We start from the raw sequence: 13,985 nt of genomic DNA, 5'->3' as shown, positions 1-13,985 counted from the left end.
ATTTAAAATGTGCTCCCTGCCGCCTTCGAAATGGCGAAGAAGCGGCTCTTCCCAGAAAGACAACATTTAAAGACCACGGATTCCACTTTACCATGTCAGAGCTATCATCAACGAATACCCTGACGGGGGAGTCAGTTCCAACCTCGATACAAGGAGGGCTACCGGTTGTCCATCTCCAAGTCGGCGAAAGGCTCTTCAACACCCATGCGCACACCCTCTGTAAGGAAAGCGCGTACTTCCGATCTCTGGTGTCTGGTGAACATCAGCAGCTGGCTGATGGCACTATTTTTGTCGATGCGGACCCTGATTTGTTTGCACATGTACTCCGGTACCTTCGACATGGCATCTACCCCGTCTGCTTCAACCAGACCGGAGGCCACCATCATGCGAGATATATGGGAATCAAGCAGCTTGCAGAGCACTTCGAAATTGAGAACCTGGCAAGGTGGCTCGCGAACAGGCAATATGAATCTGCTATCGAATGCTCTCTGTCGCTTGAACGGGTGAGGCTAGGAGACATGTCGACATCACCATCATCAGCGGAGCGCATCCACTGTGTCGGCACCCCGGATGATAACGGCTTGGTATCCGTGCTCAAGCACAGTTACACAGCCCGGGAAGACGTCTTTCTCAGACAAATCAGACAAGACAGGGACAGTCCTCAAAGAATTGCCCTCTTGAGGCTCTTGCGGGCGCGCAAGGACCCAAGTCCCTGCAGTCTGTGATCGGTCCGAGATGCCAAAGGAGCGTGCCCTTATTCTCTTGTGGATGGCATTCGGATCGCAGGGTGAGGAGGAAGTTCTAGCATTGATGGCAGATATGCTAGTCGCTGCAGGCTGGTTATCGCCTTTGCGCAGCTCTTGGCGTGGATTCGTACAGAAGCGACCAGCGAACCGCAAACAAGCCGCCAGTATCCTGGGATATCCATGGATGCTTTGCCTGTTGCGTAATGCAATAGATAATTAATAAACTGCGGGCTACCTTTTTTTTTTCTCGAGAACAATCAGTCTACACCCTGGAATATCAGCTTTCTTCTTGGACTGTGTACTCGGACTGTTTGGTCTAGATGCAAGGACCCCTTGTCTGTGCCCTGTGAGTATGGTGGGGCTGGTCAGCCAAATTTCTTTATCTTATCGTAGAAAATCAACCGCCGCCCTCAAACTTTCCTTGCGACAAACATGCTGCAAAGATGGCGCCAATAGTAGTACCGACGCGGGAGGAGCTTGACCGGCGGAAGGTGAGTTCCTACGATGCTCAGGTCCATGTCGGAATGTGCCTCTTGCTGACCCGCCCCGTGCGCAACCCCAGGTCGTCAACATCAACGCAGAAACAGTCACAAACGTAACCTCGACCGACTTCCCCGGCCACTACCCCGGCGAGGACAACTCGTGGGACCTCGAGGCCTTCCGCGAGCAGCTCAAGGTCGTCTTCCACGAGAACGGCCAGCACGATGCCTGCTTCAGCCTCATCGGCGTTGATGCCTCCATCGCCAACGCCTTCCGGCGCATCATGATCGCCGAGATCCCCACACTCGCCATCGAGGACGTCTGGGTCAACAACAACACGAGCGTGATCCAGGACGAGGTCCTCTGCCACAGGCTGGGCCTGGTCCCCTTCAAGGGCGGCAAGTTCGGCCTGCACGAATTTATGAAGTGGTACAAGAAGCCCGGCGCCGACCAGGACCCCTTCGAGAACAGCATGGACTATAACACGGTCAAGATCGAGCTCGACGTCACCTGCACCCGCAAGGCCGACGCGGCCCCCGGCGAGAAGGACCCGCGCAAGCTCTTCAACTACGGCAGCGTCTACGCGTCCGACCTCAAGTTCGTCCCCGTGGGCCAGCAGGTCGAGGTCTTTGCCGGCGACCAGGCCATCGCCCCCGTCCACCCGGACATCCTGGTCGCCAAGCTGCGGCCCGGCCAGTCGATCCAGCTCATGGCGCACATGCACAAGGGCGTCGGCGCCGACCACTCCAAGTTCTCGCCCGTCGCCACCGCCTCGTACCGCCTGCTGCCGCTCATCACCATCACGAGGCCCATCGTCGGCGCCGACGCGGAGAAGTTCCAGCAGTGCTTCCCCGAGGGCGTCATCGGGCTGGAGAAGATCACCAAGCAGGATGCCAGGTCCAAGGCGGAGCTCAAGGGCCACGAGGGCGAGATGCAGGCCGTGGTCAAGGACACGATGAAGGACACCGTCAGCAGGGAGTGCCTGCGCCACCCGGAGTTTGCCGACAAGGTCAAGCTGGGCCGCCAGCGGGACCATTTCATCTTCCAGGTCGAGTCCACGGGCCAGTGGGACTCGGACGAGCTGTTCTTGGAGGCGATTAAGCATCTCAAGGCCAAGTGCCAGCGCTTCGAGAAGCAGGTGACCTACATGGCAAGGTAGCGTGGCCAGATGTAATTTCGGTCCATAATTCAAGAAGCATCATCGGCTGGCGTCAGGAGTACCCAAAAAGGAACGGATTGGGGTTGGGAAGATGTATTGATTTTGATAAAAGTCACTGAAGCCATTTCGTTTTGATTCCCAGTGCTAGGCTTTTGCTTCCACGTCAAGTCTACAGCGTCTCCTCTACGCCAAAGCGATGTCCTCTCGAAACCCATGCCCCACAAGCCAGGATTCCCAAGCTTCGAGAGCCAGTCATTCCACGCAGCCCTCCTCTAAGCATGTCGGTCATCCCCGCTTGATTTTCGTCGCTTCCCTGGATTCCCATGGGCCTCGTCGGGATCCTGGGCCTCAGTGCTCGCCGCCCTTCGCCGGTGAAGTACCGGCAATGCGACCACCTAGGCCGCCTTGAAACGGAGGATAAACCTGAAATTAGCCACAAAGGCGGGATCTGTCACTGATATTTCCCATCCATCCTCCAGGCCCAGCTCCTCAAGGCTCTTGATGAGGTTCGGCCTCGTCTGCTCCTCGAGGCTGGCGGGGGACTGCATGTAGAGGCTCTTGCCCTCAGCCCTGATGGACGGCTTCTTCAGTTGCGCCTCCGGCCGAGTGGCGAGGAGGTCGATGAGCTCCTGAAGTGTAAGCTTTGGGTTGACCTCCAGCGGGCGTGCCAACGAGCCGCACACGGGGCAGTCGTCCTTTTTCTCGTGCTTGAAGGTGTAGGTGTAAATGCTGTCGTTTCCCGAGTACATCATGTAGTTCTCCTCCATCCCCAGGGACGGTGCGCAGCCGCTTGCGATCTTCAGGGCCTCATTGCAGCAGCTTGCTGCCACGATGGCATTGGTGGAGGCGATGGCAGGAATAATGTTCTTGACAACACCTTGTGTGAGGGAGTATGTGACGCCAGGAATGTTGAACTCCTTGGCTCTGGCCAGAGACTTTTGATACAGCCAGGTGATATGCTCGGGGTCATCCTTGTCGAGCTTTGGGAAGGGCTTCTCCTTATCCCATGCTATGACATGAGCCCACTCGATGCAGTGTTCTGGTTGCCGAGGTATCGTGGCAATGGTGCAGAGGGGCACTGCAGCTCGTGGCGCAAACATGTCGAGCTGGCACTCTATGCAGGATGTCATGGTGGGCAGGATGACTCGGGATTGCCCCTTGAATCCTGTTTTCATGTTAGAAGTTCCACAAAGAAGACAAACCAATCGTCTGAAAGGCCCCAAGGTGTCGTCTCACCTTCTGTGCCACCATCAATGAGAGGCTTCAGAGAGTCCATGTTGTCCTCATCCACCATGTTGATCAAAGTTGCGTTGATCCATCGACGAGCCTCTATGCTGTCCAGTCCACACACTACAATGGTGAACTGCATGTAGAATGACTCGTCAAAGTCCTGAATGCGGTTGTTGTGTGGTGTGATCTTGACACCTTTGACTCTTCGCTCCACAAACTGGGCTGCCACCTCTGCCTTGGACTTGCCCACATCAGCCTTCCGGAAGAGGAACTGCCTGTTGAGGTTGGAGATGTCGATGGTGTCTGCACCGATGGTATTAGCCTAGAGCATGGATTTATTCATGACATTGCCATACCCATATCAATAACGTGTATGTCCTTGAATCCTGAGAGAGCCAGGTTCTTCAGAATCTCACATCCGAGGCCACCAGCACCACTGAAACACAGGTGAGTCGCAGGTCAGCTGGAGTTGGACCTGTGAGAACCTACATTACCCTGCCGGATCAATTAGCTTAAGTAGCCTAGGGATGAGTTTTGCAACTCACAAAATCTTCATGTTGTCCATGTTCTCAATCACAGATGGGCCATCCACTTCCTCTGCATCACTGAATGGACCAGCCGTGGTCCGGATCTTGTCCAGATCTCGCCTGTGCACGAATGATCAGCTCATGCGAGTGGCAAACAACTTCTGAGAGGAAATATACCATCTTGATGTTGCCGCCATTGTTCCACAGGCTCCGGTTCCGCAGTGTCCCCAGGAATCGAAGAGAGGTGGTGAAACGAACCAAGATCCAGGACGGTGGCTTGCCTATTTAGTTGGAGTGACGTTGGATCATTGATGGTTGGAGGGGACCCCTGAGGCAGCTACACCGGGCCTTATCGATAAGCCCTGTCACCTCCAGAGGTTGCAGGGGTTGAGCCTAGGCCGCAGGCTGATGCCCTGTACGGAGGGCGTCCTGGCAGCACCTTCGACGCCTAATCCCACAGCGACTTGAAAACGCCAAATCCGTGCTGTCACCTTGGGCACGACTCCGTTTGCCCCAGAATTCCGACCAGGAAGTTCAGGTGACAAGAGAGACACAACAATCACGGGGGCTGGATCATCGCCAAGGTTGTGCCGAACGGATTCCCTAACCATCCCAGTCAGTACAGAAATGGTGGGAATAAGCCATCTTCAACAGGTCAGCGTGCATGCGAGTCGGCCACAATAAGAGACGAAACTCAGCCATCACCACTGAAAATGGACGAGCTTCTGCGACCCATCAGCAAGACATATGTAAAGTCCGAAGATGCCGCGGAGCCACTTCTCCGGAAAGTGCAGGCATCATCGAGGGCAGCAGCAGCCCCGGATTTCAAGCCAAAAACTCTCCGAGATATCGTGGAGGCGCTGAGCCATGAACCGGATTATGACACCTTGGTATCAGCATTGAGGTTCGTCGCCGATGGAGGGCCGGAGGATGATCATTTCAATATCGGAGCCCCCGGACCCGACGCCGCCAGGATCATCCAGATCTTGGTCACGGAGATTGTACCCAACTACTGGGCCGTCCTGAAGGAGTCATCGTCGTCAGACGGTCCGAAATCAGACCTGTCACTCCTCCTGGGAACTCTACGGTGTCTTGCAGGCCTTAACGCCATCTTGCTACGCTTGCGAACCCTGGTCCAGGAGCACAAGTCCCGGGAAAACGGGATTCAACACTCAGATGTAGTGTTAAATTTGAAGACCACCCTCGAGTTGCTGTGCGCAACATTGGAAGGCGATGACAGTCTGTCGCTCATCTGGAACAATACATCTGCTAGCACAGACGCTACGAAGCAGCGCATTCTGTCAAAGGATTTTGTCAATGCCATCGCTGGCGGTCGTGCCATCTCCTTTTCTGCTGAAGCTGAGTCCAGCATCTCACAAGAGACAAAAGGCCCTGGCCTGTGGGTTGCCAACGGGATCGCGTATACGAAGTGGCTTGCACGGAACATCATCTCCTGGTCAAAGCAAGCAGATGACACAGTGGAGAAGAAGTTATTAGCAGAATTACTATCAAAGGCGTTGCGCCTGGGATACTCTGGTAAGCCAAGAGCTCCCTGTTAATCGGGCCAAGATTGCTGACTGCGCGCAGAAAGTGTAGTCCAGCTACTGCTTGCGGATATAGTCAACGACCTCCAGCACGCCCAGCATGTCTCTGGCCTGTTCGGAAGCCTCGCAAATACGGAACAACGGGCTTTGCTCTTCAGCATCCTGAAGAGCATTGCTGACGTCCATCTCAACACATTGGCCAACAGTAATCCATCCGAAGAGCAGACGATAATATCAGCGGCTGCTGCTATCATCAATCTGTTTGTGGGAAATGATACCAAACATTTGTCTCACCTGGTCACATGGCTGACAAGTGCCACCGGAGCCGGACTTGGCGATGCGATTGGTATCCGACGAGCAGTTCTGGCTGTGCTTTCGTCAGACAGAGACTCCGTGGCAACAGTGTTCGAAAAGAGCCTAAGCCAGTTTGGTGACTATCTCTACGTCAGACACACGCCAGTTCTGCAACAAGAAGGTATGCAGGATAATATTCTTCGTAGCAGGGAAATTGCTAACACACCGTGGCCCACAGTGCATGCGCAAGTGCTTCTCCTCAGTGCAGGGTATCTTCAGAGGCTGGCACCAGTCAAACTATCCTTGGCCGTGAGGTCTGGCTCGTTCATGAATATGGTCTCCAAGAGGTTGGAAGCATCTCAAATACGCGCCCGTTTGCTAGGAATGATCGTCGGCGAGGCACTCTCAAAGCTGGCGCACAAGGATGACAAGAAGCTCAACTTCAATATGGAGGAGACGAACTCGGACGAGGCGCTATGGTACAAGGGCTTGGTCGAGACATCGGATGTTGTCGGTGCAATCCAGCCCCTGGCCTCGAAACATAAACCAGTCCACGAGACTCAGAAAAAGACAAGACCATTCGAGAGGAAATCCGAACCAGCGCCGGCCCCAAAGCTAGCTCCCAGCAAGGCAAAGGCCATCATTGAAGAGGTGGATTCGGACGAGGAGGAGGACGACGATATAGTGCCATTGACAAAGCCGGCCGACGATGAGATGGATTCCGACGACGACCCAGAAACGATCCGACGAGATAAGCCGAAAGCGCCGGTGTACATCAGGAACCTTATCACTTACTTACGGGACACCGAAGGCTATGATCATCAAAAGCTCGCCCTGACAACAGCACCAACCCTGATCAGGCGAAAGGCGAACCATGGAACCGAAGTGAAGGAGCATGCTGAAGAGCTTGCCTCACTCCTGGTCGGTGTTCAGGACAACTTTGACCTTGAGAATTTCTACGACTTGAAATTACAGGGGATGATTGCCATACTTGTAGCTCAACCTCAGATGATGGGCCCGTGGTTCGCCCGGACTTTCTTCAGCGGAGATTATTCTGTGGCTCAGAGGGCGTCAGTACTCACCGTCATGGGGTTGGGCGCACGCGAGATCTCGGGGCACGCAACCTCAGAATACGCGGCCGCGGCGTCGTTCCCATCTCAAACATTGCCCGACAAGATGAAGAAGCTGTACTTGGAGGGTTCGGCTGAGAGCAACCAGCTTACCTCGTCATCGTCGCTCAAGGCACTGCCGCCCAGCGCGCTAGACACAATCACGAGATCCCTCACTTCGGCTTTCATGGCGCCGCTGGCAGCTGATGCTGCAGATTCAGCGACGGGTCCAGACGCCCTGAAGCTGTCCACTTTCAAGTCACGACTGGGCCAACAACAGACGTCAACCACACAGGTTTCCAAGAGCAAAGCCCGTGTCCGAGCCATCCCCAACACGACAGCGCAGCTCATCGCCACATCCTTCTTCTTCCCGCTCACAGCGCGCTTCCAGTCCGCAGCGGGCTCGACAGCGGGGCGGACGCGGGGCATCGTCTTCCAGCCCTTCCTCCTGTCGCTGTTTATCAAGACGCTCGCGCTGCTCCTCCACGCCGCGGGGCCGAGCACGCTGTCGCTCCCGGACATGACGGCCGAGCTGTGGGGGCTCCTGCTGGGGAGCAGCGTGCGGGCGCATGCCGTCGGCGACCTCGGCGTCACGCACGCGGTGCTGTTTGCGCTGCTGACGTTGTTGGAGGTCAATGGCGACAGGATGCGGGATATCTGTCAGGGCATGCCGAGGGAGGTCGTCGAGACGCAGGAGTGGGTTGCACAGGTTTTTGCTGGCACCAGGGGGGAGGACGGCGGGGAGGAGAATGATGTCAAGATGTTGGCAGCGGGGGTTTTGATCAGGATCAGGGAGGGCATGGACAAGCACAGGGCGCTGCTGATGGGTGACATGATCGGGTGAGCTGTCGCGATCATGTACATACATACAGCATGCCATGCCATTGTGCCTGGCATTGACCTGCCGGAGAGAATTTCGCCTCTCGTGCTGACCGAATGAATTGAAATTCAAAATCACAGCCAAAGTCAATGAAACAGCCAATTCTGGAATTCGACGTGTTGTACGGAATACAGGACGAACCCTTTCCCATCCCATCCCTGACCCCTGGATCCCAGCAGTTCCCTGAGTGGCACCTGGTCGGAAGCTCCCGGCGCAGCGGACTTACAAATCAACGGCAGGCATTTGAAATGGTGAGCTCATCGGACCCGACTCTCGCGACAGCCAATTTTCTGTTCCGCGACAACGCCTTTCTTTCACGAATTGTTCTGTCGCAACCAGTCACAATGGGATCGCCCAATGGTAAATATTCCGCATGGTTACTTACAGGCGCAATGCTGCACGATCTTCCGCTGACAACCTCCCCACGCAGCCATACCCGCTTCGGCGCCTCTTGCGCAGCCGCCAACAGCAGCACCAGCACCCGCGACCTCCGAGAAGCCAAAGGTCTGTCCTCTCATGTTTGTTGTTGTCCCAGATGAAGGCTGACTTCCTTGCCACTTCAGCCCTGCTGTGTCTGCAAAGACGAGAAAGCGAAACGCGACGAGTGCATGCTCTTCTCCAACGCCGCCGACCCGACAAAGGACTGCAAATCGACCATCGACCAGTACCGATCGTGCATGAAGGGTTTCGGCTTCGAAGTATGACCGCTGTGTCGGATTGGGAGGACATTTACAATGTAGAACAGTGGGGCGCTGGTTTGCACATAATACGGCCGGCTCTGTAGAAAAGAACACGACTGGCTTAGGTCCGAATATCTCGGTGGCGAGATATCCATAGATCGGCGGGTGGTCGCGAAGACCAACTCCTTCTCCGCTCAACGATACAGGCGAACATCATGGGATGAGACGAATAAGAAAGAATAATTTTAACGGTATCATGTTTCCACATTTGGCGTTGACTGATCATAACAAGCAAAGGGTATCATCAAAAAGCCACATGCGCCAACCAGCTCCCCGGCATCACGACGTCCGAACGCCTTCCCATCAGAAAACCACAGCACCGCCGACTCATCGCGCAGTTCCAACCGCAGCCGCCAATCTCTCAACGAGAACGTCCTCCACTCAGGCCCCATCCGCCTTGGCCCCAATATTGTTCTGGGCCGGCCGGTCCACCATAGGCATGGTGACGCCCTCGAGCTTCTTCATCCTGTACGCGTAGGCCTCATGGAGCGACAAGTCGAGGTCACAGGCCCTCTCCTGCAGCTCGGACAGCTTCGCCTTGATCTGCTGCAGGATGCTGTCCCTCTCCCTCGTGGCGTGGAAGAGCTCCTCCACCTGCTGCCCGTAGACGTCGGCGCTGCGGGGAGACATGTCAGTTCCGGGTGTCCTGCTCCCCTTTGATTCATGTCTGAAGAGCTCACAGCTGGCGGATGTGAGCCTGCGCGGTCTGCTCGATGCGGGTGCGCACGCCCTCGAGCTTCTTGTCCAGGTCCGCCTGTATCTGGGCTCGCTTCTTGTCACGGTCCTTGCGGATCTGGTGGACAAAAGTCAGGACGATGCTGGTTGCAGATGTCTCACGCTGGCAGTAGTACCTCGTCCAGCTCCGCCTTGGTTTTGATCACCTGTTCCACGTTGATCTCGCCCTCGGACGAGTCGCCATCGTCAACGGCAGGTCGCTTCTTGCCAGGCATGTTGAATGCGGTGGGATGTGTGAAGACGAAATTACAAGGTTTAAGCGCAGACTTATGTTTCTTGTAGATGAATTTAGTCTCGATTCAATTGAGTATGTCAGATGTCTCTTACTGCAAATCAATCATGGCAGGAGGTTGAAGGCATGGCAGCAGGCCCGTTTCGCTCATGCCTGGTAACTTTTGGTCGGGCCGGCGTCGGCAATTTCTCAGCAGTCGCGCTAAAAGAGCGGCAGAGCGGCAGGCAACTTGACCACCCACCGCATGGGTGCTCCCTCCCTCGGGTTCTGCCCGCCAAAAAAATCAAAAGGGAAAGCGAGAAACCGACATCGAAATTCCAATCCAGAATCCCCCAGCAAAACCGCACCCAGTTTCAAACCCGACCCAGCGCCGCCGCCATGGGTCTCGCCGGCGCCAAAAAGTAACTCGAGATTCTATCCAGAATGAATTCGAGTTCTTAATAATACTAACACACTTTTTACAGCAAGAAGAAGTGGGCCAAGGACCCCAACAACACCGCCTGGTCCCGCAACACCGACACATTCGGGCAGAAGATCCTACGGTCACAGGGCTGGGCGCCAGGGCAGTACCTAGGCGCCGAGAATGCCTCACACTCCGAGTACTACGGCGCGGCGAACGCCTCCCACATCCGCGCGGTGCTCAAGGACGACAGTCTCGGGCTGGGCGCCAAGCGCAACCAGGGCGACGAGTGCACGGGGCTGGACGCGCTGCAGGACCTGCTGTCGAGGCTGAACGGCAAGAGCGAAGAGGCGCTGGGAGAGGAGCAGAAGAAGAGGGAGGACCTCAAGATCAACAAGTACCTGCACCGGAAGCTGGGCACGATCAACTTTGTCTACGGCGGGCTGCTTATCGGCGACAAGGTCCAGGAGCTGGCAGACTCCATGAAGGACAAGAAGCAGGCTGCAGCGCAAGTCCCTGGTGGATCGTCGGAGGAGACGTCCGGGGAGTCTAGCGACGCCGACAAGAAGAAGAAGAGGAAGAGCAAGAAGAGGAAGGCCGACGAGGAGGAGGGTGCGCTGTCAGAGTCCAAGAAGGAAAAGAAATCCAAGAGATCCAAGTCCGAAGACGCAGATGGCGACTCCTCGAAATCAAAACGCAAGGAGAAGAAGGACAAGAAGAGGAGGAAAGAGAAGGACGCCTCAGACAAGGACGAGGATTCCAGCCCAGACGACGAGGACGCGTCGGATCGTAAGAAGGCCAAGAAGGAGAAGAAAAAGAAGCGCAGGAAAGCGAAGCTCGAGAATGACGACGAGGACGCCGCGGACGCATCGGATTCGAAGTCGAAGAAGAGCAAGAAGAAGAGGAAAGCGGACAAGGAGGAGCCCGCCACCACGGGATCGTCAACACCAGCCGCCAGCGGAACCTCAACACCCTCGATTCCAACGCGACACCTCGCCAGGTCAAGATTCATTGCCCAGAAGCGCGCAGCAGTCATGGACCAAGCGGCGCTGAACCAGGTAAGTCACAGCAACACCTCCCCCCTCCTCCCGGGGCGGAGCAAGCCGCCTCCCCGTCGGGAATATTAGCTGACAACCGCGCCCGCCTCCCCAGATATTCATGATCAAGACCTGAAGCGGATCCGACGCAAAGCGAACCGGACCCCCACGGGCACAATACTCCGGCCTCCGCGCCCCTGCCTACTCGCTTCGGGGAGGCCAGAACGTTCCGGGCCCCTTTTGGGAGATCACAATGCCCCCCCAAACAGCGCGGATGGTCAGAGAAAACCCCAAGAACCCCGAGATCCAATAGTGGGGCGGGCGGTTCCGGGCCTGGAAGAGAAGAGAAAAAAAAAAAGCCGTGCGATTCATATGTGCGTCTTGACTTGACGTACGTGCGTATACGTGCGTGTGTGGATAGCGCCGCCGCCGCCGCGCTACGCATGTAGTAGCCTCGCCACCTGCATTTCTGTTGCGGTGCTTGTGGGCCACGGGCGCTGTCTGTTTGGTCTATTTCGTCTGGCTGGCCTGGCCTGGCGTTCCCATCACGGTACGTATTTTTCTCGCCCGAGACAGGGATCAGTCGACGAGCGCGCCAGGGGGAGACGCGGTTGCATTGCATCTACGGATCTGTCCCCATAGTCGTTCGATAAACCGGCCACATCCGCGTACGGGAAGACGGGAGCGCCAGGCACGTCACCATTGGGTCAACGGCCGGAACAAGGGGTTAGGGGGCGAGGATGTCTTGCATGCGAAAGAGCGTCCTCATTCGTGAGATTTAACTGTTTTGAGGGGGCCAGGGAAGGAGTTACAGGCGTTAACCTAGAGATACTCCAGTAGAAGTGGTGCATAGACAATCAAACTACATGGTGTTGCAAGCGCTTCAATATTTACGTCCTCTTCGCGCGGGCCAATCAGAATAACAAACAAGTTGCCGGCATGTCACATTTGGGGGATTGGATGAGGAAGTCGCAAAGCTTGTCCTTATTTTACACTTTTCATTTCATTTCCGTCGGCTTGGAACAACTGGTTCAACAAGTCGAGTATGTGTCAATCTGGTGAGGTACCGAACGCCAGACTGAGTCTCCTTTCTGTCCTCCCCCCGAAGTCAGGATCCCCCCAACCCTCTTCCATGCCAACGGATCTGTGACAAAGTCTCCAGCATGCTGTAGATAGCTAGTTAAACATCGTCATCAAATGTTTCCAATGCCTCGAATGTGACCCGTGACCTTTTGCCGTGCCAGTTGCCTTCAATTTGAGCCATGCATACTTTGTCCGCCTTGGGTGCAACCACAAACGCCGGTACAGTAGCCGTTCAAAAACGCCCCCCGCCCGCAGGCCCTACCTTGGCTTAGTCTTATGCCAAAGCTTCTGGTTTTAGTCTTCGACAAACCGTCCACACAAGCGTCCGTTCCAAAGAGAGACTCGTGTCCACTAGGCTCAAGCGCCAGTGACCAACCAAACGTGGAACTGAAGCCTCTTGGCGGAGGGAGGGGGCCGCAAGTGACGACCCCCGATTAGAGCTCAAATATGGCCCAGAGCGAGTGTGGTTTTTGCAGTAGAAAGCTGATGTGCTTCCGAAACGCCGTCGCAATGCAGTGTTGGGGTGCGACATGCACACGTTTGGACAAAAGCCTGCCTTTTGGACCCTGTTGCGCCGCCTTCGTTCAATCGTACAGCAGTGTTCTGTTGGTCATGAGTGATAGTCGTCCTGTTTGTAATGTAGTGTACAAGCGCTCTTCCTTCAGTCCATGTAGAAGTCACCCTTCAGGATGCGCTCTTGGAAGGCGTCGGGCTTGGGCCTGGTGTCCCGAGGTGGGGACCGAGGCTTGGGTGTCTGGGCCGGCGGAGCAGGCATCTCAGAGACAGACCTGTTACGGTCATGGGTGCTCGGGGGAGCGACGACGCCAGTGCGAGGCGGAGAGCCGGTCATGCCCGAGGCGAAGGAGAAGGAAGGGCGCTGGCCCGAGGCGACAGTGCTTTCGGCACGAGACCTAAGCTGCTCCGACCAGTTGAAGCCCTGGTCTTTTGGAGTAGCGGAGAACAAGTCAGAAATGGCTCTAGGACGTGTTGAATTGCTCGAGTTGTCTGGGCTGCTTGGCTTCGCCTGAGGCGCAGTGGAAGACTGGGACTTCCAGGACGTCGCAGACGCGGCAGCACCGTCGGTGGGGGAGAGAAGCCCAGCGACGGTGCCCCGACGCTGCATGGGAGGAGAATTGACATCGCCAGGAGATTGGGTGTTAGGCCTACCATTGCCTGTTCCGGGGCTGCCACCAGGGCGACGCATGGCTGCCGGTGCCCCAAAGCTCATCCTACGAGTGAACGGGGAGACAGGGGCAGTGCGGGAGGCGGAGGGGTAGTCCTCCTCCTCGATGGCATTCTCGTCGACCGAGTCGGAGTTGTTTGTGGACAAGCTGGCTCGACGGTTGAAGGCAGGGTTGCCAGTGGGCGAGGTGCCGGACAGCCCGAGGGAGGTTGTGGACAGTGAGAGTCTCCGGCGCTGCTCGTTGATGGCAGCAGAGGTGATGGCACCTGGGAACACAGGGGTTCCGGCGGTGGTGGAGTTGCTCCGCTGGAAGAGGTTGGCGAAGGCAGCGGAGGTGACGGATCCACGGCGGTTGTGCTGCATGTCGGCGGGCGGGGGTGAAGGAGGCTTCTGGTTGTAGCTGGAGGAGGAGTAGTTTGTGGTGTTGTTCGAGTTGGGAGTATCTGAAGACATGTTGAAGGAATGTGTGGGTCTGAATGCTCAGGGCGCCGAAGTCTTATACCAAAAGGCCAGAGGGGCAAGATGGAGAGAGGGGCCAGGCCACAATGCAGGCGGTAGTGGGTAAGGGTAAAAGCGACGACGAGGCTCGAGTTGCGTCGATGGGGC

At 56.2% G+C, this 13,985-nt stretch overlaps 7 protein-coding genes across 7 annotated transcripts; 5 read left to right on the top strand and 2 right to left on the bottom strand.

Moving 5' to 3' along the window:
• Positions 1 to 92: 92 nt before the first annotated feature.
• Positions 93 to 974, top strand: KVR01_005623 (uncharacterized protein; the record flags this gene model as incomplete). The annotated part of the gene is made up of 1 exon (XM_044781557.1): positions 93 to 974. One exon carries the CDS (start codon positions 93 to 95, stop codon positions 723 to 725), a length of 633 nt encoding a protein of 210 aa, XP_044646068.1. The 3' UTR covers positions 726 to 974.
• Positions 975 to 1,189: 215 nt separating this feature from the next.
• Positions 1,190 to 2,385, top strand: KVR01_005665 (DNA-directed RNA polymerase core subunit RPC40; the record flags this gene model as incomplete). The annotated part of the gene is made up of 2 exons (XM_044787288.1): positions 1,190 to 1,237; positions 1,309 to 2,385. 2 exons carry the CDS (start codon positions 1,190 to 1,192, stop codon positions 2,383 to 2,385), a joined length of 1,125 nt encoding a protein of 374 aa, XP_044646110.1.
• A 2,470-nt stretch (positions 2,386 to 4,855) lies between these two features.
• KVR01_005306 (uncharacterized protein) lies at positions 4,856 to 7,933 on the top strand (the record flags this gene model as incomplete). Its single annotated transcript, XM_044790896.1, has 3 exons — positions 4,856 to 5,678; positions 5,730 to 6,161; positions 6,219 to 7,933. The coding sequence occupies 3 exons, from the start codon at positions 4,856 to 4,858 to the stop codon at positions 7,931 to 7,933; spliced, it is 2,970 nt and encodes a 989-aa protein (XP_044645751.1).
• A 380-nt stretch (positions 7,934 to 8,313) lies between these two features.
• KVR01_005446 (copper metallochaperone COX17) lies at positions 8,314 to 8,673 on the top strand (the record flags this gene model as incomplete). The annotated part of the gene is made up of 3 exons (XM_044792106.1): positions 8,314 to 8,329; positions 8,400 to 8,473; positions 8,533 to 8,673. The coding sequence occupies 3 exons, from the start codon at positions 8,314 to 8,316 to the stop codon at positions 8,671 to 8,673; spliced, it is 231 nt and encodes a 76-aa protein (XP_044645891.1).
• Positions 8,674 to 8,879: 206 nt separating this feature from the next.
• KVR01_005483 (uncharacterized protein) lies at positions 8,880 to 9,659 on the bottom strand (the record flags this gene model as incomplete). Its single annotated transcript, XM_044786832.1, has 3 exons — positions 8,880 to 9,325; positions 9,390 to 9,502; positions 9,561 to 9,659. 3 exons carry the CDS (start codon positions 9,657 to 9,659, stop codon positions 9,091 to 9,093), a joined length of 447 nt encoding a protein of 148 aa, XP_044645928.1. The 3' UTR covers positions 8,880 to 9,090.
• Positions 9,660 to 10,054: 395 nt separating this feature from the next.
• Positions 10,055 to 11,249, top strand: KVR01_005630 (telomerase inhibitor; the record flags this gene model as incomplete). Its single annotated transcript, XM_044794438.1, has 3 exons — positions 10,055 to 10,077; positions 10,141 to 11,134; positions 11,229 to 11,249. 3 exons carry the CDS (start codon positions 10,055 to 10,057, stop codon positions 11,247 to 11,249), a joined length of 1,038 nt encoding a protein of 345 aa, XP_044646075.1.
• Positions 11,250 to 12,857: 1,608 nt separating this feature from the next.
• KVR01_005686 (uncharacterized protein) lies at positions 12,858 to 13,832 on the bottom strand (the record flags this gene model as incomplete). Its single annotated transcript, XM_044794939.1, has 2 exons — positions 12,858 to 13,138; positions 13,364 to 13,832. 2 exons carry the CDS (start codon positions 13,830 to 13,832, stop codon positions 12,858 to 12,860), a joined length of 750 nt encoding a protein of 249 aa, XP_044646131.1.
• Positions 13,833 to 13,985: the final 153 nt, after the last annotated feature.

Source organism: Diaporthe batatas (assembly GCF_019321695.1).
Source record: "Diaporthe batatas strain CRI 302-4 chromosome Unknown Contig00005, whole genome shotgun sequence".
NCBI lineage: Eukaryota > Fungi > Ascomycota > Sordariomycetes > Diaporthales > Diaporthaceae > Diaporthe > Diaporthe batatas.
The sequence above is the reverse complement of the archived record's forward strand: the minus strand, read 5'-3'. Positions and strand labels throughout refer to the sequence as shown.